General features: G+C 43.5%; 1 protein-coding gene across 1 annotated transcript in view; it reads right to left on the bottom strand.

The window, feature by feature from the left end:
- Positions 1 to 24,843, bottom strand: part of TMEM132B (transmembrane protein 132B) — a 367,192-nt gene that overhangs the window by 10,069 nt on the left and 332,280 nt on the right. The window contains exon 6 of the mRNA XM_024196810.3: positions 8,157 to 8,362. Within this exon, the coding sequence (XP_024052578.2) occupies positions 8,157 to 8,362 (206 nt within the window). The remainder of the gene's footprint in view (positions 1 to 8,156; positions 8,363 to 24,843) is intronic.

Below are 24,843 nucleotides of genomic sequence, written 5' to 3'. Positions count from 1 at the left end.
TCTGCTTTTCTATTATAGAGCTGTTCTACAAGTGGTTTAAGCTTGTCCATTTTAATTTTAATTTGCAACTAGGCATGCAGGTTTCTCAAGCCAGTTGCTAAGGTTTTTTAACAGAAAAAGAGAAGCAGTGAATGTAGTTTAGCTGGTATTTGAATCTGAAATGCCATAAAAAAGAAAATTTACCTTTTTAAGGCTTTTTTGCAACACTACTAGATGCAGAAAAATCTGACTTTTTCAAATAGAAAACTTCACACCATTAGACCTTGATTTCTGGAAGCCACACAAGTCTGCTACACACATTCAACCCATTGTTTCATCAAGAAATATGATGTGGTATCTTCACAGATGTTAAAAATAAAATCTACCGTTCAAACTCTCTACACAGGAAGTTAAGCTGAATTCACTAAAAGGTATTAATTTAAAGGGAATTACTTAAAGCATGTTGAACCTCTGAGTGGATGATCTGATGCAGAAGTAATGTGGCCTTAGTTCACTTCATCTTAATTCACATTGGAAGGCTACTTCACTTTTAAAAGCTACTTTATTCTGAATGAAAGTGTACACATAGAATCATAGAAATGTAGGGTTAGACGGGACCACTAGACGTCATAAAGGCCAGTCTCCTATGCTGAGGCAGGACCAAGTAAACATAGACCATCCCCTGACACGTGTGTTTGTTCAACCTGTTCTTAAAAACCTCCAATGACGGGGATTCCACAACCTTCCTTGGAAACTTATTCCAGAGCTTAACTACCCTTATAGTTAGCATGTTTTTCCTAATAACTAACCTAAATCTTCTTTGATGCAGATTAAGCCCATTACTTCTTGTCCTATCTTCAATGGACATGGAGAACAATTGATCGCAGTCCTCTTTATAACAGCCCTTAACATAGTTGAAGACTTTCCCCTCAGTCTTTTTTCTCAAGATTCAACATGCCCAATTTTTTTTAACCTTTCCTCACAGGTCAAGTGTTCTAAACCTTTTGTAATTTTTGTTGCTTTCCTCTAGACTCTCTCCAATTTATCCCCGTTTCCTAAAGTATGGCGCCCAGAGAGGGCCACAGTACTCTAGCTGAGGCCTCATCACCGGTGAGTAGAGCAAGGCAATTACCTCCCATGTCTGACATACAACACTCCTGTCAGGGCCGGCTCCAGGCACCAGCATTCCAAGCAGGTGCTTGGGGCGGCAATCTGCAAGGGGCGGCAGTCTGTGTGTTTTTGCCGCTCCAAGCAGTGCGCCAAATTGCCGCCGCGGACGGCGGGGGCAGTCCATGTGCCGTTAAGGCGGCACGCGCGTTTCCACGGCGGTGGCAACTTCTATGTTCAGCTGCCCGTGGCGGCAATTCAGCGGCTTCTGTCTTCCAGCTGAAGACAGAAGCTGCCGCCGAATTGCCGCCGCCGTGGAAACGCGCGTGCCGCCCTAACGGCACACGGACTGCCCCTGCCGTCCGCGGCGGCAATTCGGCGCGCTGCTTGAGGTGGCAAAAACAGTAGAGCCGGCCCTGCTCCTGTTAATACACCCACCTCTTTCTGGACCTCAGGACAAGTATATATATTCTTGTGTATATTGCAACATCTCCCTCTTTCCATGCCTGGCCTTCCTATCAATACCAATATTCTAGTCATGGGTCTTATCCCACCAAGTCAGTCTGTGATGCCAATTAAGTAATTATGTACTAATACTTCCAGTTCTTCCTGTTTTATTCCCCATATTCCTTGCATTTGTGTATAGACATATAAGATGTTGAGCAGATTCTCCCACTGGTTTCCTTCTTGTTGCTCCTGTGACCCTACTGTGATTTTCCATGTTCCATCCCCCCTCCGCGCCAACACCCAGCCCTTTGTTAAGGTCAACCGTTTCTCACCTGCCTCCTTTGAACCTAGTTTTAATCCCTTCTCGCTAGGCTGGTGAGCCAGTGCATGAAGATGCTCTTCCCCTTTTAGTCAGGTGGACCTCCATGTCTTCCCACATAAGGGTTGAATGCACTTTAACTAATACACTTTAAATTCACACTTTTAGTTAATTCAACTTAACTTTTCTGGTGTCCCCTTGTAGATATGCCCCAAGCAGGTTCTGAGCAAATAACTCTCAGCCACCACAGACTGGAATTTAGATCCATCGCCTTCTTTATGTAAAACTCTTATTACATTTGGCCCTAAACCCCTCCAAAGTTACTATGATTCTCCACAGGCTTTAGTCTTGGTGACTATGCACTAGGGATAATTGCTGGGTGAAATAGGGTGTTTTGAATTATATTGCTTAGTTTACGCTGAAGTATAAGCTGGACTAAGGCTGTGTCCCTGGGAGCCTCATGAAAATAGGGTGCTATCATAGTAGGCAAACACTGATTTAAACTGCAGAGGTATAGTTTCAGGTTGTTGTGTGAGGCTCTCGCCATGCATTTTCCATTGATACGCGCTGAAGCAGCGCGTCTCATGTAAATATCTGAGAACTTCCAGGAAAGGATAATTATTTTCCAGGTGCATAATGAAACAAAATAAATGCTCTTGTTAGACTGTCGGACTCTATGGGGGCCTTGTGCTCAATCTATTATTTGACTTTAAGTTGAATATATTCCTTTCATTTGCTGAGATTGTAGGCTTTTCTGCTGTTCATTCCACCAACAGTCTTCCTATTAGCATTCTGCTGCTCAAGGGCTCCATACAGTACATTAGTCATGAGCATATACCTAGCCAGAGAACAGATTTTCATCTGGAAAATTGACTGCCACTATTGAAAGTGGCACGCACCATAGATTAAATTATGATTCTCCGTCTCATATGGATAAGTATAAAAGTTCATCCTATATTTATGGATTGGCATAGTAAGCCCTATTTCTGCTTATACACAATGGAGACTGCTTTGTATATGCCCCTTCTTTAGAATAGCCCAAATCCTAAATTCCTCACTCAGTTCTGATGCAGTTTCTACTGAAGTCAAAGCCATTTAATTCAGTAAGGAGCAGGTGAAAACTTGTCATACCAATCCAAAGGGAGCAAGGAATTCAGGATGTCTGCCACTATGTTCATATTTTACCCTATCTTCCTACTTTCCCTTGAGAAAATTTGCACATAAGAACATATTTAAGCAAGAAAGGATCAATTATTACACACATCTTACTATTACACACAGTTATAGGCCCTCCATTACTATGGTATGTGGACAATAACATGGTATCAACAGACCCTTTCATTATAGGTACGGCTAAGATTTTGTCATGGTTATTTTTAGTACAAAAGTCACGGACAGGTCACAGGCAATAAACAAAAATTCACGGAAGCAGTGACCTGTCTGTGATTTTTGCTGCTACGGCTCCATGGTTTCCCCCACCACCCTGGTGGCTGGGAGCTGTGGGGTTCCCCTTCCACCCGCAGCAGCTGGAAGCTGCAAGGAGGGTCCCCCTCCACCCACGGTGGCTGGGAGCTACAGGGTGACCATATTTCCCAAAGAGAAAATGGGACAACCCCAACCGCTCACCTCAGGCATCCTCCCACCCTGTGTGAGGCTTTCGCCTGTTGCTGGAACCCTGAGGAGGCCCCCTCAGAAATCTGTCACCAGTTGCTGGAACCTTGCAGGGGGCCCCCTATCACTGCCAGGGCCCCCGCTGGCTGCCAGCTCCAGAGTCCCGCAGCCCCTAGGGCTGAAGCAGAGAATGTCACAGAGGTCTTTGGAAGTCACGGACATGGCTTCCGTGACCTCCATGACATAAACGTAGCCTTAACTGTAGGATTAAAGTATCCGAGGGGTAGCCGTGTTAGTCTGGATCTGTAAAAAGCAACAGAGGGTCCTGTGGCACCTTTAAGACTAACAGATGTATTGGAGCATAAGCTTTCGTGGGTGAATACCCACTTCGTCAGACGTATTCACCCACGAAAGCTTATGCTCCAATACATCTGTTAGTCTTAAAGGTGCCACAGGACTCGCTGTTGCTTTTTGTAGGATTAAAGACTTCCTAATAATATAGACTAAGATTTTCAAAGGAATCTAAGGGAGTTAGGCAGCAATTCTCATTGAATTTCAAAAGGAGTTATATGCCTAACTTTTAGCCCTCTTAAAAAATACCAGTCCTAGTTCTTGAACAGCTCATGAGAACTTTTGGACAGACAATATTGACTCTTATGTTGTTTTTGTGTTCAGACAATACAAAGGTTATTGTTCTAACGCAGAACTTTGGGAGGTTCTTGGGTGTTAAATGAAAGCTTTCTCCATTTGGAACGAATTCCCAGTGGATGATACAAGAACACATTTAGGATGTATGGCATTCACACAACATTACACTGTTCCAGGGCAGTTTAGTAGTGACTAATATAAGCTAAAACGCTGCTGAGAAGCAGGAGGCCTAAGTTCAACTCCTGAAGCTGCCACTCTCTTCCTGCACAACCCTGGGCAAGTCGCTTAACCTCTCTGTGCCTCAGTTCTTCAAATGGGGATAATACTTCCCTACCTCGCTGGGGTGTTGAGTATAAACCCATAAATATGTGGAAGATATAAAGACTGCATGGTGCTGGTGTAATATAAACACCTAGACAGAGAGAGAAAAACAAAACAAACCCCCCCTCTAAACGTGGAAAAACAATGAAATATTGAGTAAAACACACAAAGCATGAAAAAGGAAAGGAAACGTTGAAGCTCCAATACAGTGCAAATGTCAAGGCTAGCATAGCTAATGCTAGTCCCTGATTACCTATTGATTTAAAATAGAGAAAAGAAGTAAATAAAAAAATTCTAGTGGTTCATAAACGCGGGTAATTTATTTCTACTCGAAACCTGAAATGCTTTTCCAGTCACATATGCATAGACAGCTGACACACAGTGTCAAACAACCGGTTACATTTTTGCAGCAATACAGCAGCCACACTTTTTCTTCCACCCTTCAGGGAAACAATGGTTGCTGAAGATGTGCCAATGGGTCAGATATAATTTGAGCAGCAGTGAACTAAGATTGCTTGCCAGCTTGCAAACAGTGCAGGCTCTCAGACCATTAACTTTATTTCAGCTGGCCCAATAAATCAGCACTAGACACTAGGAGGGAAATGTCCAAAGCTGTGCGTAATGGGTTGAAAGTCAAAACGTCCATGATGTTAACCACTGCTGAATGTCTAACTCACCATGCGTGGTGTTCAAAAGCCAATTCCTATAATAAACAGCAGCAACCCAATCCTGCAGTCATTTACTCCAGCAAAAACCCCATTGACTTCAGTTGGATTTGCGTCTAAGTAAGAACTGCAGCATCCCGCCCAAAAGCAGCAGAAGGTGCATCTCTTTGGATTGCTAAAGCAAATGAAAGTTAGTGATTCTGGGACTACTGTAGCAGCTGGCACCAGTTCAATCAACGAGCATGTTTTCTCTCTCCACAGAGAGCAACTTTGTCTTCACCTGTGAAAGTTAGAAAAGTTTCCATTGTGCCAGTTCTTCAGTACCTGTCTTTTTTTTTTTGCCACCTGATCAGGAGCATCTTCTAGATCGGGGTCGGCAGCCTCTGGCACGCGGCTCGCCGGGGTAAGCACCCTGGCGGGCCGGGCTGGTTTGTTTACCTGCCGCGTCGGCTGGTTCGGCCGATCGTGGCTCCCACTGGCCGCGGTTCGCCGTCCCGGGCCAATGGGGGCTGCGGGAAGCGGCGCGGGCCAAGGGATGTGCTGGCTGCCGCTTCCCGCCACCCCCATTGGCCCGGGACGGCGAACCGCAGCCAGTGGGAGCCGCGATCGGCCGGACCTGCCGACGCGGCAGGTAAACAAACCGGCCCGGCCCGCCAGGGGGCTTACCCCGGCGAGCCACGTGCCAGAGGTTGCCGACCCCTGTTCTAGATAGACAAAAGAAGATGTCTGTTTATCTGCCCATTTGTAGTGAGCTCATTGCCAGAATATCTGGTTAATTTATCCCATTGCCCCAAGTTACATCCCCTTGTAAAGTGCTAAATAATTCTGCTCGTTTCTCTCTGGTCTCTTCAACAGCTAAGATGTGTCCTAATCACTGAGCACAGCTGGCAACAGGCTCCTAGCTGGAACTACTAGAATTTTCAGTGATAGGATTGCTGCTGCCAGAAACCCTTTTGCATTTGCATTATAAATTTGATTTGATGTCATGCCATGCTCACCGATAGAATTTTTCAAGTTATCCCTGATATTCATCAATACAGTAGTATTCCTGGAAACGCTTAATCTAGCTGCTTGCCTAAATGTTGGATGTTCCAGCATGGGGCCTTTGATTATGAGAGGGGCAAGAGAAGCCTTTTCCCCCTCCGCTCTTGTGCCAGTAGAGTCTCTTTATCAGAACGCAATCTTTTGTGACTCCGCAATGCTTTCTTGCCTAAATCAGAGCTCACGGTAGTGCTGCTTTGAACTCCTCTGTAGAACTTGCTTGTACAAAGCTTGATGCTTCTTCAAGAGATCTGCTGCTTTAATGCTCATTCACCTTGTCCCTTTTTCACCCACATGCTTTTATGTTTGCTCAGATCGCTCCACCTTGCCCTTCTTCATATTGCTGATGATTTGTGGGAAACGTTTCTCCCCCTCTCTTTCACATCTATGTGTTATCACCAGGCTGTGTAACTGAGGCACTCACTGCGTGCTCTTTAAAGTCTGGTGTCGCATGGCACAATGACATTGCAACAGTAAGTCAGTGTAAGTAGCAAACCATGGGCAAAACTGTAAGTCACTGAAAACCGCTTTTGTGAACGCATTCTTATATTCCGAGCTTGCTGGTCTTAATGGTAAAATCAAATCATCTAGACCAATGAGACAAAATGACAAACAACACTGTGCAAAGTGCACTTCTGCTGCTTGTTGTGACTTTAGAAATAGCAGATACAGGCTCAGGAAAAATAAGGGGACAGAAGGCGAGTCTATTATTGGAGCCCTGTGCTGCATTACTGTCATGGAGAAGGTGCAGCAGAGGTCAAATGGAATAATCCACAGAAATGAGAAGCTCATCTATATTCAGAAATGTCAAAGAAACTGGGCCTGAATTCTCTGGGAAAGAGGAGATTAAAAGGGGTCTAACGGTATTCCCTTCAGAATTTTGTGTAATAGATGTAACGAGGCTTACTGAGCCTCCATTAATGTGGAGCACAAGGAAAACGGGGCAAGGACTTTAACTCTAAAAGCCGGATTTACAGCCAGGCCTCAACATGATCTATTCTTGTGGGTAATAAATATTGTACTCACAAGTAATTGTGCCCACAGTTTTGCACCTGCAATGAATTGTGCATGCAAATAGTAGCATTTCGAGGTCCAGCTACATGTTTTTCAGGCAAAATGGTTTCAACAGAACAGCTCAGAGTAAGGTGCTACTCAGTGAGAGTAAGGATGGGAGAATTAGGCTGTAACTATGGATACGCCTGCATGGAGGGAGAGGGGGGAAGGGTTACTATGCACTAGCTGAGTTTCTGTGCATTGAAATGACTTATATATACCTGATGCAAACCCTTAAAGCATAACTCCACAGTTAAAGTGTAGTCTTTTTTATGCTCTAAAATTCTGATAACACCACTATGAGATAGGCAAGTACTACCCCATTTTACAGAGGGAGAAACTGAGGCTGGCCTCTTCAGTAAATGGCACAAGGCCGCAAACAGTCAAACTAGAACTCAGGATTAGGTCTCAGGAGCTCCAGATACCCTGCCCTCTGCCCACCCCTGTGTCTGTTCTAGAGTGCCTTTGTTTTATACCTATGGGTATGTCTACACTACAATCACAGGCTCTGTGATTATCCAGGGTTCTGGCAGGCTTGTGAAGCCCATGCTGAAACCTGTGCCTGCCACCCTGTGCTCCTCCCGTTCCCAAGCGCGCTAGGTCAAAGCTAGCTCGGGTATGTTTGTACACCTTGCAGTTGCACCCTGTGGTTGCAGTGTAGACATGCCCTGTGTCCTTAAGTACTTAGTGCTGCCTGCTTGATGTCCTAGATCCACACTCTTTCCGCAGAGTCACATCCATGCAGCTAGCTTTGATTTCACGGCGTTTTCACAGGATGGAAAGGAGGACAGAATTTGGGCTACCGTTATCACAGCAGTGACCGTTTCAGCCCAAGGCAGACTATAAACTCTGTTTGCAAATGGGATGTTCTAGCCTCTGAAAAATAGCCTCCAAATGAACCTGCTGGACCTTAAAATCCCTGGCCATATGCATGCGCCTAGGTTATGCAAATATAGCAATCATACCTCTTATTGGAGGTGACAGGTATCCTCCAGCCCTTGATCTGGCTAAGTTCTGTATCCGAGATCTCTATCTGCAAAGGAAGCCGTGGAGCCCAGACCGTCACTTCCAGCTGGGTGGTAAAATGCTGGTAAGTAAAGTTCACAATGGTATCCACTTTGCTCTTCATTTCCTTGCCATTAACAAAGATGGAGTCGCATCTGCCAGAAACCTTTAAAACAAATCCCAAGATTAATTACAAAACGGATGAAAGTTCAGGAAGACGCAGAGGGAATGATACATTGGCACAAAGACATTGCTAATAACGGGAGTGATGCATACTGTGTCTTGAGCTTTTGAATTAGTAGCAAACAGTGATAAATGGACCCCAGGGAAACAATTCTGCATTCCTTAATGGATACTATTTAAATTACAAATATAATTCAGTGCTGTTATATCACCTGTGTTAGTCTTTTATACTGGACAAATTAAATTCTCCATGAATCAAACTTCATGTGCATCAAATTTTGTTTACAGCTTGCTTAAAAATCCAGAAAAAGGGGGCATATGTTAATAAGAAAAAAAGACTCTCAGACCCATAAAAAAGAATCCTTCTCTTTTCATATGAGTACTGTACGGTTCAGTGCCAAAGTCCACCTTGTGGTCCATAATATGCATTCAGAACTTCAGTCTAACTATTAATTCTAGAACTTCTAAGAGGAGTTTCACCAAAATAAATATAGAGCTGATGTACTCTCATGATGTTTGTTACACAAAATACTTCCAGGACAAGTACTATATGGAAGCAAACAAGAACCTAAGCCCCATCCTTCAACTGAAGTCATATGGATCACCCTCACAGAGCCCTATTGGCTTCAGGGCTCCCTTGGCACAGATCCGGACGCACGATTGAGCCCCTGAATTATAAACTCTTATCCTGTAACAATCTTAACCTAGACTAGAAACTCTTTGAGTCAAGGACCGTTGCTTTACAACGTGTGTGTCCAATGGAACCCTGGCCCTGCTGCTGCAAGATAAATAATAATTTGTTTTTTAAAATAAAGGGAAAGATGTGACAGCTGCCAAAGAAGTCAGCATACACTGACCTCTGCCACTTGAGCGGGGCAGTGATCTTTAGTAATCATGACCCACGTCATTCCACTGAGACTGCTAAATAAATATCAGTCTTGCATCAGCACTTCTTTGTGTCACACCATACATTGTGTTGCAACACAGAATAGAAAGTTGAAGAGGGATAGGATTTAGGAATTCAATGTTAGGAACTGAATGAATGTCCGTTGCAACTTGTGCCCAGTATGGATAAAAGGCCAAAAGGCCAGCAACCAGAAAATAAGAGACATGGGATTCTGATGGCAGACCCCGGGTCTATGGGCAAAAGGGAGATCTGAATTCCTTGCAGACTGAGATCCCTCTTTGCCCCCTCTTCTGTTCCCTTTGCAGGGAGGAAGGTGAGAGGTTTCAGCACAGTAAGCAGAATCCTTGGGGTGGGCAATGGAGAGTCTACCCTGAGTTATAGGCTATATGACAGATGCCCTATAAACTGCACACTGGATCCACTTAAATGCCTGGTATGGGGAAGCGTGCAAATAGCACCCCTCTTCCATGTTAAATTTTGGTCAAGTTGCAGCCTGCCACTTAAAACCCATCCTTTTGTCTATCCCCATTCAATTGTGTGTCCTGATCAATCCCAATCAACGGTCTGAAATTACAATGAATGACTTTTTCCAAACGGGCTTTGGCCAAAGTTACCACAGTTTGGCTAACAAAATGCAGCCACTTGTCTGGAAATCACGCTCCTTCCACATCAGTGCCTGGAAAGTAATAGAATAAAAAACAATCATCTAAGCACTTGCTAAGGAACGTAAAATGGACTCCAAGCTCACAGTCACAAGGAGTATCACAAATTAAATCGAACATATTCAAAACCCTTGTCGTTCCCCTCTCACAATGTGTCACAAATGTCTTGAGGCATTTTTAAGCACATTAATCAAGGCCATTAATGGGAAGAGCAGTTGAGATTCTAAATCATAAAGGCTACGTCTAGGGAGCATTGTTCAAATTAACACGAGACAGAAATAATGAAGAAAACTTGAAGAGGGAAGGATAAACATCAAGACCCCATCAGGGGATTAACTACTCTATGATAAGACAGAAATGAATATTTTAGATTGTTTTTTTAGATGCCTAAAATGTTCTTGCATCTCCTTCACTCAGCAGGAAAGGAGCAAAATAAAGGAAGAAGGGGCTGATTTTCATCGTACCTATAAGAAAATCAGTAGGCTTGGTTCGTGGATTTCATAGATGAGGTCTTGAGCTGGCTCTCTGCACAGCAGTGAATTTTGCACCCTCGCTGACACCAAGTGTGGGACTCTAGCCCCGATAGTATTGCCAGAAACCCCACAGGTGGGGAAGGGAGGAGCAAGACGTGCGGGAACCGTGTTGCACCAGGTAAAAGGCATAGTAGATGCAACTGTGCTTTCTTTGCACATCGGAGCCGCCCTCTGCCGTTGTGTGATTTTGAAGGGTTTTGGTTTTTTGTCTTGCATGGCATGGTTTCTTTTGAACTGCTGCTGAATATCCGAGCGATCAGGAAGAGTAAAAGACACTAAAAGAACTGCTGTCTCTCCCATGAATGCTTCATGGTGGGAAGACACCAGAGTGGGTTTGATCTGAAGCTTAAAGCAGCCATCCTCCAATCTAAAATGCACAAAGCAAGCCTATTTTAAAACAGCCCAACACTAGCCATTGTCACCTGCCTGGCAAAGTTAAGAGATGCAATTTTAGAGTGTTTCCTCTATCAAATATTACAACCAGGTGAGCAGGAGGTCTAGCTATCCACCCTGGGATTCAGGTCAAATGAAAGTGAGGTGTAATTAACCTTTCCTGGCGTTGTAGCGGGTGGTTGGCTCCAATCCCCACAAGTAATTCTACAAGGCACAATTTCTTCTGTACAACCTGTCACAGCCTCCACATTTTAGACTAATCAAGTACCAAAGTATCTAGCAATCCAAAAGATTAACTAGGAAGCTGTTTAAAACTCAGGTCACTGAACATTTACTTATCTATTAGGAGAGCAGGCAAAGGGGTAAAAAATGCTAAAATATGATATCAGACACCCCACCCAAAACCCTCCCTTGCGTGATGAATTTTTCCATCTGCAATTGTTTCTTTCTTTAAAAGCCATAACCTGACCCTGAACTTACTTCAACAGCATGCCAGTGATTTAGAAAAGAGGCTGAATTAGATATAGTTAAACAAAGCAAAACAAAATCTATCTGGGCAAAACATGAAAAATTAGACATGAAAATGTGAAGGTTGTTCTCCCAAGTACTGAAGTTTGTAGCTAGGTTATTCAATGTGCAGTGGGGGGGGGGGGAAATGATTTGATTCTCCTTTCACTTAATTTAGAGTAACTCAGCTGGAGCCAGTAATAAAAATAGAAATAAAAATAAAAATGCCTATTTCTTATCTAGTGCTATTCATTCATAGATCTCAAAGCGCTTTGAAAAGGAAGTGAGCATCATTATCCCCCTTTTTTGTAGATGAGGAACCTGAGGCCTGGTCTACACTACGACTTTAATTCGGATTTAGCTGCGTTAATCCGAATTAACCCTTCACCCGTCCACACTACAGAGCCAGTTAATTCGAATTAAAGGGCACTTAAAATCGATTTCTGTACTCCACCTCGACGAGCGGAGTAGCGCCTAAATCGATTTTGTTAATTCGAATTAGGGTTAGTGTGGCCGCACACCACCGAATTACTGTGGTTAAAGTAATGGGGTAGTGTGGCCGCACACCACCGAATTAATGTGGTTAAAAACCGAATTAATGTGCTTAGTGTGGCCGCGCACAATCGAATTTATACAACCTGTTTCCCAAATTCGAATTATCTAAATTCGGATTAATCCTGTAGTGTAGACATACCCTTTGGTACAGAGAGGTGAAGTGACTTGCCCAAGGTCACCCAGCAATCCAGTGGCTGAGGTGGGAATAGAACCCACGTCTCCTAAGTCCCTGTCTGGTGCTGGCCACTAGGCTATGCTGCTTCCCAGTAGAGCTAAAACTTGTGTAAGAGCAGAATCAGGTCCCTAATGGGCTGTAATCTGGGGGTAAACTTCACTCCTGTACAGAGCTGCTTAAGAACTATTTACACTGGCTCTCAAAATAGGGTTTAATTGGTGCACAGGTATTGTGCTGCCCAGGGCGACCCTCGGAGAAGAACTACAAGATTAAGATGAATGAGGCAAATGGAGAAATATATACATCTATGTAACCTGTGCTATTGAACAGCAAAACCCACACCAGTGAAAATCATTGAGTAAGCCATCAGTCTCTCCTTAAACCTCCATTGCATGAAAGAGCGAACTGCAGCCTGACTGCAACCTTTTAAATATTCTGTAAAATAGTTCACCTCGGCCACACGCGCCCAGGCTGGGGAGGTTATAAAAGAGGGGGATAAGAATGACCGATCAAGCACATTATGGCTCTCAGTAAAGGTCAGAGGCGCACTATATTCTGCTGCTTTCCAAAAAAAAAACGTGTGAGGGATGCAAAAATCTCTGGACGTTGGCTGAGGCTGTAAAGAGAACAGTGATGGGACTTTCAATGTGAAAGGCAAATAGAATAAATGACTCATTCTTGTAATAAACTAAAAACTGTAATCTTGTGATGTTTCTTGAATGCCAGCCTTAGCCACTTTTTCCACAGTATTCTTAGAGGCGTTGTCTTTCTTATCCCAGTAGGAAGAATTTGCTGAGCGACTTCAAACACCCTACGTGGTGTGGTTTTTCTGAACGATGCGTTCTCCTGGGTGGCGCTGGCCCAGTTCTAGGACTGCCCCGTCTGAAATGAGCTCCTCGGCTCGAGGAATTTGGCTAGGTGCTTGAGAACTGGGAGGAGGCAAGATGGAAAGAATCTTCCTTTTTTTTTTGCCTCGTCACCAAAGAGCTGGGCTCCATGCCACATAGCAAGTCTGCACTTTCTGAGTCCTTAATTCCTGCCCTTGGGCACCTTCGTTATTCCACTGCTGGAGTGGCCTCTACACCTGTGGAGGTGGGGTGGGATTTGCCCCACAAACCATACATTAAATCCCTCCCTACTCATGCTGTCCTGAACCTCTTTGTTGTCTAGCTGTGCCATGAATGGATTCCCCACCTGCAGCCCCTGCTGGCATAGGGAGGCACAATTTGCACCTTGCTTCACCAGTCATGGTGAATCAAGACCCCTAAGTTATACTTACATGGCTAACAGTGTAAGTGAATTAGTTCCAGCTAGCTGTTGTTGATGCGGATTTGTTACAGCTTTGTGGATACTTTCCCGGATGGACTATTGCAGCCGTTCTCAAACTGTGGGTCACGACCCCATTTTAATGAGGTTGCCGGGGCCAGCGTTAGACTTGCTAGGATGCAGGACTGAAGTTGAAGCCAGAGTTCTAGTTAAAAAAAGAACCTAGATAAATTCATGGAGGATAGATCCATCAATGGCTATTAGCCAGGATGGGCAGGGATGGTGTCCCTAGCCTCTGTTTGCCAGAAGCTGGGAATGGGCGACAAGGGATGGATCACTTGATGATTACCGGTTCTGTTCATTCTCTCTGGGGCAACTGGGATTAAACACTGTCGGTAGACAGGATACTGGGCTAGATGGACCTTTGATCTGACCCAGTACGGCCGTTCTTATGTTCCACCTCCACCCAGGGCAGCAGGCCTCAGGCTGTGGCTCCCTCTCCCCGCACCCGGGGCAGTGGAATTCAGGCTCCACCCCTTCTCCCCCCACCCCACCCCCAGGGTCATGTAGTAACTTTGTTGTCCAAAGTAGGTTGCGGTGCAATGAAGTTTGAGAACCCCATGACTATTGTAATAAGTCTCTTTGCTGGTCTGCCAACATCTACGCTAGCCAAATGACATCTGACTCAGAATCGTGTAGGTGATTTGGTCTTTCATTCTTAACTTTCTTCTCATGTTAAACAGCTCCTCAAATGCTGTCATTGGCTTTTATGCATCCTATTTAGGGTCCTATTTAAGATCCTTCTCAGTCTGGATTTCCATTGTACCTATGGAATCTCCATTCCTTTTCTGCCCTGACCAGTTCCAAACACCAGGCATGATGTGCCGTTCCGGTGAAATGTTTTACCGTGTGAGATTTGTATAATTGACTCATTATTCCACTTCAAATGAGAGCTTAAAACTTACTTCTCTAGTTACTAGTCTTCTTAAATTGCTTTGTTTCTTTCTATCATGTTGCAAAAATGCTTTGGTGCTTGAAAAAGTGTTCTATCGAATGTGGAATAAAGTAAAGCACTTGCAGTAGTTTTTAAAGAAGTGGGGGGAGTTGTTTGTATAAAGAATAAACAGAAAGCAGAGAGAAAAGACCAAGGAAGTGGCAAGGGCACGCAACGTTGCCAGATCAGATGGCTTCCTATGATTTGGGGGCATGGCTTTTTCCCAGTAATCACAAGCATTTATAGTCGTGAAGCCTCCCAGAAACTCAGAGGATCAGGTTTTCTGAACTGGCCTCCAGCATTGAGGGTACAAATTATTACGCCTACCATTCTGACCATGATGCCATAGATGCCTATTAACTGCACCTGCAACAGGTAGTTAGGCATTTAAATGGGTTCTGTTGTGGGCAGAATTAATTGTACCCATATTAAATGGCAGAGGCAAGACAGATGGCAAGCTTCTGAGCCCTTTAAAACAACAACTAACAAAACATATGGCCAGAATTTGCATAGGGCTTCATTCTGCAACTCTGACTTGTGGTGAGTGCTACTTACTTATGGGAGGAATCCAATTGGATGCAATGAGACTGCTAGTATGAGTAAGCAGCATTCAGTATGAGTAAGGGCTATAGAAACAGGCTTTTAAATCAGGAGCCTCAATGAGGCATTAGAGACTGGAGCAGGTTGACACAATAAGAACTTAGAGAGGTGGACTCAAAAGTCTCCGCCATGCTGGTTAACTTAGAGGACTTTCTCTGGCTGCCAGTGTTAATGCCTGGACTGAGCTGGACATTCAAACACTTCACGCTGTTTTGGAACTGGTTTCTCAGCTTCCTAAGGGCTTGTCTATACTTACGCGCTGGTTCGGCGGCAGGCAATCGAACTTCTGGGTTCAATTTATCGCGTCTTGTCTGGACGCGATAAATCGAACCCAGAAGTGCTCGCCGTCGACTCCGGTAATCCTGCTCGGCGCGAGGAGTACGCGGAGTCGACGGGGGAGCCTGCCTGCCGCGTCTGGACCGCGGTAAGTTCGAACTAAGGTACGTCGACTTCAGCTACGTTATTTACGTAGCTGAAGTTGCGTACCTTAGTTCGAATTGGGGGGGTTAGTGTAGACCAGGCCTTAGTGAGTTCTACCAAGCACAGCAGACTGGAGTGATGGAAAGATTCTGCGAGAGGAAGACGCAGAGCTGTTCCAAAGGGAGCCCCAAACCCTTTGTGATGGGTCTGAAAACAAATAAAATTACTCCAACATTTCCAAAAGAATGACTTCAACTGGAGAAAAGGAATAAAAAATAAATTCCTTCAATGGAGCTTTAAGCAAAGAATGTGGTAGAGGAGAAAATAAGGGGTGAAGTTACATAATCAGACTACCTCATCTTTTTCGCCCTACTGAAATCTCTGCAAGGTGTGATTTCTTTGACTGATTGATTGGAAGGACAGCATTCAAAGAGAACAGTACTTAGCCTTTGTGCCATAAACAGAAGTACTATGGGCATTGATAGTTAAAATCGTCCAGAACAAGGTCTCTGTACAGGAAAGCACTTAGGAACATGTTTGTCTTCTGGCATATGCTTAAGTCCTATTGACTTCAATGTGACTTAAACATGCCTTTGCATGCTGTACTGAACAGAGATGCTTTCCTGAATCGGGGCCTAATTTTGAAACTGACTTGGATCTAGATGAATAAAAGTTATGCTCAAGAACACTAAATAATTTGGGTATTTCTAAATATGCAACAGCACCTCCTGATATGCTAGGCCAGTAGTTCTCAACCAGAGGTCTGGGGCCCCCTAGGGGGCCGCGAGCAGGTTTCAGGGGGGCCACCAAGCAGGGCCAGTGTTAGACTTGCTGGGGCCCAGGGCAGGAAGCTGAAACCTCACAGCGTGAGGCTGAAGCCCAGGGCTCCTAGCCCTGCCACCTGGGGCTGAAGCCGAAGCCTGAGCAACTTAGCTTTGTGGGGACCCCTGTGGCATGGGGCCCTGGGCAACTGCCCTGCTTTCTACCTCCCAATACTGGCCCTGGCTTTTATATGCAGAAAAGCTGTTGTTGTGGCACAGGTGGGCCGTGGAGTTTTTATAATCTGCTGGGGGGGGGCCTCAGAAAGAAAAAGATTGAGAACCCCTGTGTGAGGCTTTTCCCAGGAGCTGCCTGTCCGTTAGTGGCCTGGAGCAGAGTAGCATGTTAACTTCCCCCCAAAGTTTTAACTGGATGTGATGTTATCCTTTGCTCCTTGTCCTAAATTATTGTGTAGTGTCACTGTGCTAATGTGCCACTCCAAAGCTTCATCCTAGAGGTGGCAGGACTGCAGTGGAGGAACTAATGGGTATAGCTTGTATTGCGAAGCAGGATCCAATGGGCTTAAAGGTACCATATGAATATAAGATATAGGGCTTCATTCTGCTGCCCCACCCTGCACTGGGATGCAACTTCCATGGAAGTTGCAGGGAGGTTGTGTGTATTTGAGGGCAGGAATTTGGTCTGTTATTCTTATGATACACTTCTATCTGTGCAATTTCTCCAAGGTTGTTCCCAAGCAGGGTTATTTCTTCCCCTTGGCTGAATGTGTGGACTGGTATCTGAAAATTATGTCTTCTATACCATTTCAGACAAATGATGTGATCCACGAGACGAAGGGAGGCCAGGCAACTTGATGCTGAAACTGGAAATGATGAAAACAGAAGGTTTATACTCTTTTAATTTTAGACATGTGCAAAATAGCCTCGAAGTGTCATTTTATATGTCTTTTTTCCAAGTTAATATTTTTAAACTAGCAAATTAGCACTCTTTCAAGTACTTCCCTCTGAAGTAATGATACCATCCTGAGGCAGTTTAGGATACAAGTATGTATTCCCTCGGGGGAACCTAGAAAATATATCCTAAGCCTTGTTTCCTATTGAAAAATGTTAGTAAGAATTTAATTCATGTACTAACCACCCACTGTGGTTAGCATAGTGTTTATTTTCAAACTATCCAGCTTTCACAGAAGACAATGTACATTCATGCATTACAGTGTTGTTGGTGGCTTTTTAAGTATAATTCTGTTACTATTTGGAAAACAAGATCCAAAATACCCCAGGGCCGCCCAGAGGATTCAGGGGGCCTGGGGCAAAGCAATTTTGGGGGCCCCTTCCATAAAAAAAAGTTGCAATACTATATAATACTATATTCCTGTGGGGCCCGGGGCCTGGGCCTCTCCCCACCCCCCCGGAATACCCATGACATTTGGAAATATGTTCCTTGCAAACAGATAGTCTTAAAACAGAAGACACTGGGAAGAATCAGCTGTAAGACCTGATTTCATTCTTATTAGAAGTATTAAGAAGCTCCTCCGCTAATCTCTCCAGAGCAAACAAATCCTCTCACTGAGACGCATGCATGTACACTGCAATTATCTCTTCATGGTCATTGGGTTTCAATTACTTTTGTTTTTAAATATATGTTACTTCATTAATTAAATGGGAAAAACATTCAAATATTGTAGGTGAAATCTTAAGTTTCCAACTCCAACGATCTCATTACATCAGAGCATGTCCTTCAAATGAATCACTCCATGCAACTTTAAGTTGTCACAGCAATCGAATTAAAAAGATTCTGTCCTTGCTCCAAAGTACCCCTGCCCCACATATTCTTGGATACTGATTACTTCACTGTTTGGAAGTCAAGACAGGTGTGCATACTTTAGTCAGAGGCTGGCAGGGAAGGGGTTAATGCTCTAGACAGGAAGAACTATAGTTCTCAGCTTGGACTGGAGGGATTTGCAGCTGGGCCAGCTTTGTGGGAAATTAATTCGTTCTCTGGCCCAACATGCTATAAGAGGGGATCAGAAAGTGGAGTGAGGTGGAGAAGTTGCTGGCAGAATCTGAGACTAAGATTCAGGGAGAAAGGATTTATATGTATTGTCCCCTTTTACAATAAAGCCCATCACCTCCTAGGCATGCCAAATCCTGTTGTAATCTCATTGCCCTATCACAAATACCTGTAGTCAAAAATACTTCTAATAATTGTACGTAACTGTTCTCAACCCTTCATGCAAGGGTCCCATGTTGCTTCACAGCCATTATAATGTCTCAGCCGATGCCTGAGAGATCAGTAAATGTCGTTATGCTAATTTTATAGTTAATCAAAGCGAGTCACAGAAAACATCTAGGGCAAAAGGTAACAGAATGGTTCCCATTAATAAATCGGTGTCTGTCTCTGTTACCACAATGTTGGGAGCGTTGTAAGAACGTGAATAGACAAATTGTTCAGTTACGTAGAGAAAGGGTTTACATGTTCAGCAGGCAGAGGAACAATCCCACTGGGGAATAAAAACAAAAATCAGCCAAATACACGAATGCTAGCTAACAGAATTTCATCCCCAGAACACAGCTAACTGTGCCATCATAGAGCATCAGACACATTCAAAGGACATCAACACTCGCAGACACTTCAGGTCCACAAATACACTCATGCCCCAAAGTTGGAGTGGATTCAGAGTTCACCCCACTTTGTGCTCGGATCCATAACGCACACTGTACATAGATGCACCGAATACATAAAATGCAAAGGAGTGAGTCAGCTTTTGCAAATGGAAGGAAGAAAGCAGGAAGCTTTATGTTATACTTTCCAGGGAATTAAAAATCCAAGAAAGCTTCTGTGCTATTTCTTTCATAACCTATGTCGGCAGTTTAGCACTCACGTGCCACCCCACTGTGACCAATCTATGTCCAGGCGTAAAGGAGTAAAAATAACAAAACAGATTTCAGCTTCTAGGTTACAAGCAGTTATTACAAATAAGATTATGATCCTCCCACACAGCCCCAGTGGTATTGTCAGGGCAAAACCTGGCCCTAAACAGACAGCAACGTGAAAGCACCACTTTGTGCAAGATGCTGAGCATCAGCGGGAATGGAGGGTGTTCCAAACCCCACAGGGGGCCCAATTCAGTGAATCATTCCTACTTGAGAAAGCACTTAGCCACATGTATCAATCCCATTGATTTTAAACACATGCTTTGCTGAACTGGGACCAGAAAATATTAAATTCCTTGAGTCCTGCTACCTTAACCAAATATGTTCTTACCTTCCTCAACCTATGCAATGTCATATTTGCTTTATGGGGCATGGAGAGGAATAGGCAAAATCAAAACTGGTACCTTCTGGGTCTCTTTATTTTTGGTGCAGGGAACTGATTGTGCAAATCTACTTGGAAATAAATATCTGTTTTTAGGAAATACCGCACTTTATTGTTCAATTCAAAGCGATCTTATCAAAAGCAAATGGTGGTACTGTGAGTTTAAATCTGATCCTAATACTAATGACGTGTAAGAACACTAGAGGTACTGTGTGATTCAGAGTTCGAGATAATAGTCCGTTTTTATTATTATTAAAGACGGGCATATTGCTATAGGATATGTGAATGGTCCCAGTCTGAAGTAGAGGCTTTAAAACAGCTGGATTCCAAGAAAGTAGTCAGAGGCTATCCACTACATGTAGATTTAAAACCTCAGCTGAACCTCTAAATAACATGCTATAGTTTAAGGGAACATGAAGCATACTGTATCTTTAGCTTTTTTCTTTTTCTTCCCCCTCGGCCCCTCCCATATACGACCTTCACCGCTTCACCTGAACAATAACTCTAGGGCTTTTTACAGGTCTAATAACTATAATTATGAATGTGAATATAATAGTAACTCACTATTCCCAGATTACAATGCAGCAAAAGTGAGAAATAGACCACGCTGAGATGGGCCCAAATCGGCAAAGTTCAGCACTGGCTCTACACGTCCCCAACGTTGACAGGGGTACTCCGTTCCAAGGTTTGGCTCATTGTGGAGAAAGGAGCCATGGGTGATGTTCAGAACTCCCCCAAAGCTTAGGGGGTGGGGAAGCTTGTTCAACCCCCCCAAAGTACTACAGTGACAGTCCAAAACACTAACTACACCTTATGGCAGGATACGGCTGTGTTTGGGGCAATTACTGTAGGATACTGTAGTATTTTTAAAAACTATATTAAGGCTTGACCCTGGGCCCATTGATAAAGTTTCCATTGATTTAAATGGGGCAGGATCAGGCACTAGGGGCCAGATTTTCAAAGGTATTTAGGCACCTAAACAAATAGTCTCCTAGACTCCCAATGGGCGGTAGGTGCCTAGTGGGATTTTCAAAGCGCCTAGGTACCTGAATACCCTGGCCTTCTAAAGGAGTAAGGGGGTAGGTCCAAAGTTGTGGTCTGAACTTGGCCAGAGTTTTCTGTCTCTGGAAATAAGGACTCAATCCTGCAAAAACGTACTAAGTGAAAGTAACACTCATTACTCTGAGTAACCAATGGAAAGCACACCAGCACCTGGCACAATGAGATCCTGGTCTACAACAGAGGCTCCTAGTAGGTGCTACCAAAACACACCCCAAAAGAACAACAAAAACTAAACTCACAAATAAGTGTTTCATAGACTCGTAGGACCGGAAGGGACCTCAATAGGTCATCTAGTCCAGTCCCCTGCACTGAAGCAGGACTAAGTGTTATCTAGACCATCCCTGACAGGTGCTTGGCTGACCTGTTCTTAAAAACCTCCAGTGATGGAGATTCCACAAGCTCCCTATGTAATTTGTTCTGGAGCTTAACCACCATGACAGATAGGCAGTTTTTTCCTAATGTCTAATCTAAATGTCCCTGGCTGCCATTTAAACCCATTACTTCTTGTCCTCTCCTCAGTGGATAAGGAGAAAAAAATTTCACCCGCCTCTTTATAACAACCTTTTATGTACTTGAAAACTACGATGTCAGTCTCCTGCAAACTAAACAAACAGTTTTTCTAGATCTTTAATCATTTTTGTTAATCTCCTCTGGACTTTCTCCAGTTTGTCCCCAGTGTGGTGCCCAGAACTGGACACAATACTTCAGCTGATGCTTTATCAGTTCTGAGTAGAGTGGCAGAATCGCTTCCCATACCTTGCTTACAACATGCCTGCTAATATATCCCAGAATGAGGTTTGCTTTTTTTGCAACAGTGTTACACTGTTGACTCATATTTAGTTTGTGATCTACTATACCCCCCAGGCTCTTTTCTGCAGTACTCCTTCCTAGGCAGTCATTTCCCATTTTGTATTTGTGCATTGGTTATTACTTTCTAAGTGTAGTACTTTGCATTTGTCCTTATTGAATTTCATCCTATTTATTTCAGACCATTTCTCCAGTTTCTCAAGATCATTTTGAATTGTAATCCTGTCCTGCAAAGTGCTTGCAACCCCTCCTAGCTTGGTCTCATCCACAGACTTTGTAAGTGTACTCTCTTTGCCATTATCCAAATCATTTGTGAAGATAAAGAATAGGACAGATCTCTGTGGGACCCCACTCGATGAGCCCTTCCAGCTTGACTGTGAACCATTGCTAACTACTCTCGGAGTATGGTTTTCCAACCCGTTGTGCACCTACCTTATATGTCTAGGCTATACTTCCCTAGTTTGCTTATAAGATGGTTGTGTGAGACAGTATCAAAAGCCTTGCTAAAGTTGAGATATATCACATCTACTGCTCCTCCCGTCACCCATCCGCAAGACTTGTTACCCTGTCAAAAAAGAATATTAGGTTGGTTTGACATGATTTGTTCCTGACAAATCCATGTTGACTGTTACTTATCACCTTATCTTCTAGGTGCTACAAACTGTTTGTTTAGTTGCTTCATTATCTTTCCAAGTACTGAAGTTAAGCTGACTGGTCTATAATTCTCTGGGTTATTCTTACTCCCCTGTTTATAGACAGGTATTGTATTTTGTCCTTTTCCAGTCCTCTGGAATCTCTCCCGTCCTCCATGAGTTCTCAAAGATAATCACTAGTGGCTCAGAGATCTCTTGAGCCAGTTCCTTAAGTAGTCTAGGATGTATTTCATCAGGCCCTGCTGAGTTGAAGACATCCATCTTCTCTAAGTAATTCTTAACTTGTTCTTTCCCCTATTTCAGTCTCAGATCCTACCCCATTTACACTGATATTCACTCTGTTACTCATCCAATCACTGCTAACCTTTCTGGTGAAAACTGAAACAAGAAAAAAGAACGAGGAGTACTTGTGGCACCTTAGAGACTAACAAATTTATTTATTTATTTACTTGAAGTGGGTTCTAGCCCACGAAAGCTTATGCCCAAATAAATTTGTTAGTCTCTAAGTTGCCGTAAGTACTCCTCGTTCCTTTTGCTAATACAGACTAACACGGCTGCTACTCTGAAAACTGAAACAAGAAAGGCTTTTAACACTTCAGCCATTGCTGCATTTTCTGTTGTCTTTCCCTCCTCATTGCGTAATGGGCCTACTCCGTCTGTGGTGTTCCTCTTTCTTCTAACGCTTTCTTGTTACCCTTTATTTCCCTAGCTAGTTTAATCTGGTTTTTTTGTTTGTTTGTTTGTTTTTTGCCATGGCCTTTCTAAGGTTGTCCCTACATGATTGGTTTTTTTTATATATATATTCAGCCTTTGTAATTCGACCTAGTTTCCACTATTTGAATGACTTTTTTTTTTTTTTTTTTTTTGAGTTTCAGGTTGTTGAAGATCTCCCGGCTAAGCCAGAGTGATCTCTTACCATACTTCCTATCTTTCCTACACCTAGTTCTTGTGCCCTTAATAATGTCTCTTTAAATAAACTGCCAACTCTCACCGAACTCTTTTTTTCTGTTAGATTTGCTTCCCCCAGGATCTTACCTACCAATTCTCTGAGTTGGCTAAAGTCTGCCTTCTTGAAATCTATTGTCTTTATTCTGCTCTTTTCCCTCCTGACATTAGAATCAAGAGCAGTCTTCTACCTTCAAGTTCTCAACCAGTTCCTCCCTACTTGTCAGAATCACATCTAGAAAAGCCATTCCCCTAGTTGCTTTCTCTACTTTGTGGGATTGGGACCTATCTCTCATTAAGAATATTACTTTCATTTTTACAAGATATGAACTAGAATTTATACTGAGGCCTGCAACAAATTAGAGGGGGAAAAGGATACAAAGTGCGCTCCTTCCTCCAGGAATGGTAAGGATTTGGTGCAGTAAGACATTGGCTTGGGAATATGCTGAAGCTAAATGTGTGTTCAAAGGATAAAGGAAAGCACATGATAGCCCAAACAACAGGCCATTGTAGAAAACAATCAGTTGTTTATTACAAATGTATAAATCTGTACATTGATAACATGACATCACTTTAATACTGCCTCAGCAGCCATTTGCACAGCAGAATTAGTGATACCCTATTGATTTATTGGAGAAACCACTGTTGTAATTCTATTATCTCCTATAGAAGTCAGCATTTAACACTATTGATAAGGTGTCGAGGGATATTGGGGGGCGGGGAGGAATAGCTTATAGGGATGGGCATTTGAATTTTCTGAGTGTTTTTACCTTTTAACCCCCGTTGAAATGCACTGAACTAGAGGGAAGAACAGCATGGAAGACATTAACATTTTGGTTTAACAATGGGAACAATTGCAGAGGCTTAGAAAAGGTGCAATGATCCATGAATGTACAATGAGAATTTAAAAACCTGCTGCACTGAATGAAGTGTGTGCACTATTCAAAAACTGTTCATCTATGGAAAATTATTAAACCATACACACGATCTGCCAGGATTTCAGTCCCAGGTGCAGAGCAACTGCTCTCTTTCCATTTCTAGGCACACCATGCAGGGGTGTGACTGATGGAGCTGACACAACTTGGGTGGATGTGTGGGTGGGAGGGGGAGGAACAGAGAAGGTGGTTGTGCTCAGAGACTCCCTCCAGTCTGCCGCTTGGCTTAACATCATTCAGATGGAGCGATAATTGCTCAACGGGCACGCTCGTTGTGCAGCTGCTAGCAGGGACCAACATTCTAACATTCCATCCTCACATATTATCTACAGTGAATTTTGAAAGGGCTTGGGGATGTTTTTTGGCCAAGGACAATATTTGGTTTCTGCAAAAATATTTTCTGGTTTCTGTTGAGCAGCAGAGAGTGGCTAGTGATGGGTAAACCTCACTGTTTGAAGATTGCTTTATTAATCAGCTGGATTTTACTTGCTCTTCTAAATCTCTTAAATCTGCAAAATTGTATTGAGGAATTTTGTGAGAACAGATGTTTTCCCAACTCTCCCCACTCCTCATTTGTTTCAGCATTGCAACTTTCCGGATAGGAAATAGATGGTTCTGACAGCAGGAGTCCGAACAGTCATGGCTAATGGCTATACTAAGGAGTTGGTGTAGTTGAGAGATAAAAGAATATGTTTGCTCCCAGAAAATAGGCATTAACCCTAACCAATAGGTCAGGCAGAAAGAGGTTGGACCACTGAGGACTCTAGTCTGTCAGCAGAAGAGTGGGAAGGTGACTGTCATTACATGAAGCTGTGTTATTGGCCTTAGCACACACAAGGTCTTTGAAATGAGTGGGGAGAACAGATAGGTCTCCGGCCTGGTGTAGGTGAGGAAATAGGGATTAGCTGATAAGGGCAAGCAGGGCTCTCTCTTTTTTGGATACCATCCAACACCC

This window comes from Terrapene carolina, unplaced genomic scaffold (assembly GCF_002925995.2).
Source record: "Terrapene carolina triunguis isolate 2854851 unplaced genomic scaffold, T_m_triunguis-2.0 Scaffold234, whole genome shotgun sequence".
Taxonomy (NCBI): Eukaryota; Metazoa; Chordata; order Testudines; family Emydidae; genus Terrapene; species Terrapene triunguis.
The sequence above is the reverse complement of the archived record's forward strand: the minus strand, read 5'-3'. Positions and strand labels throughout refer to the sequence as shown.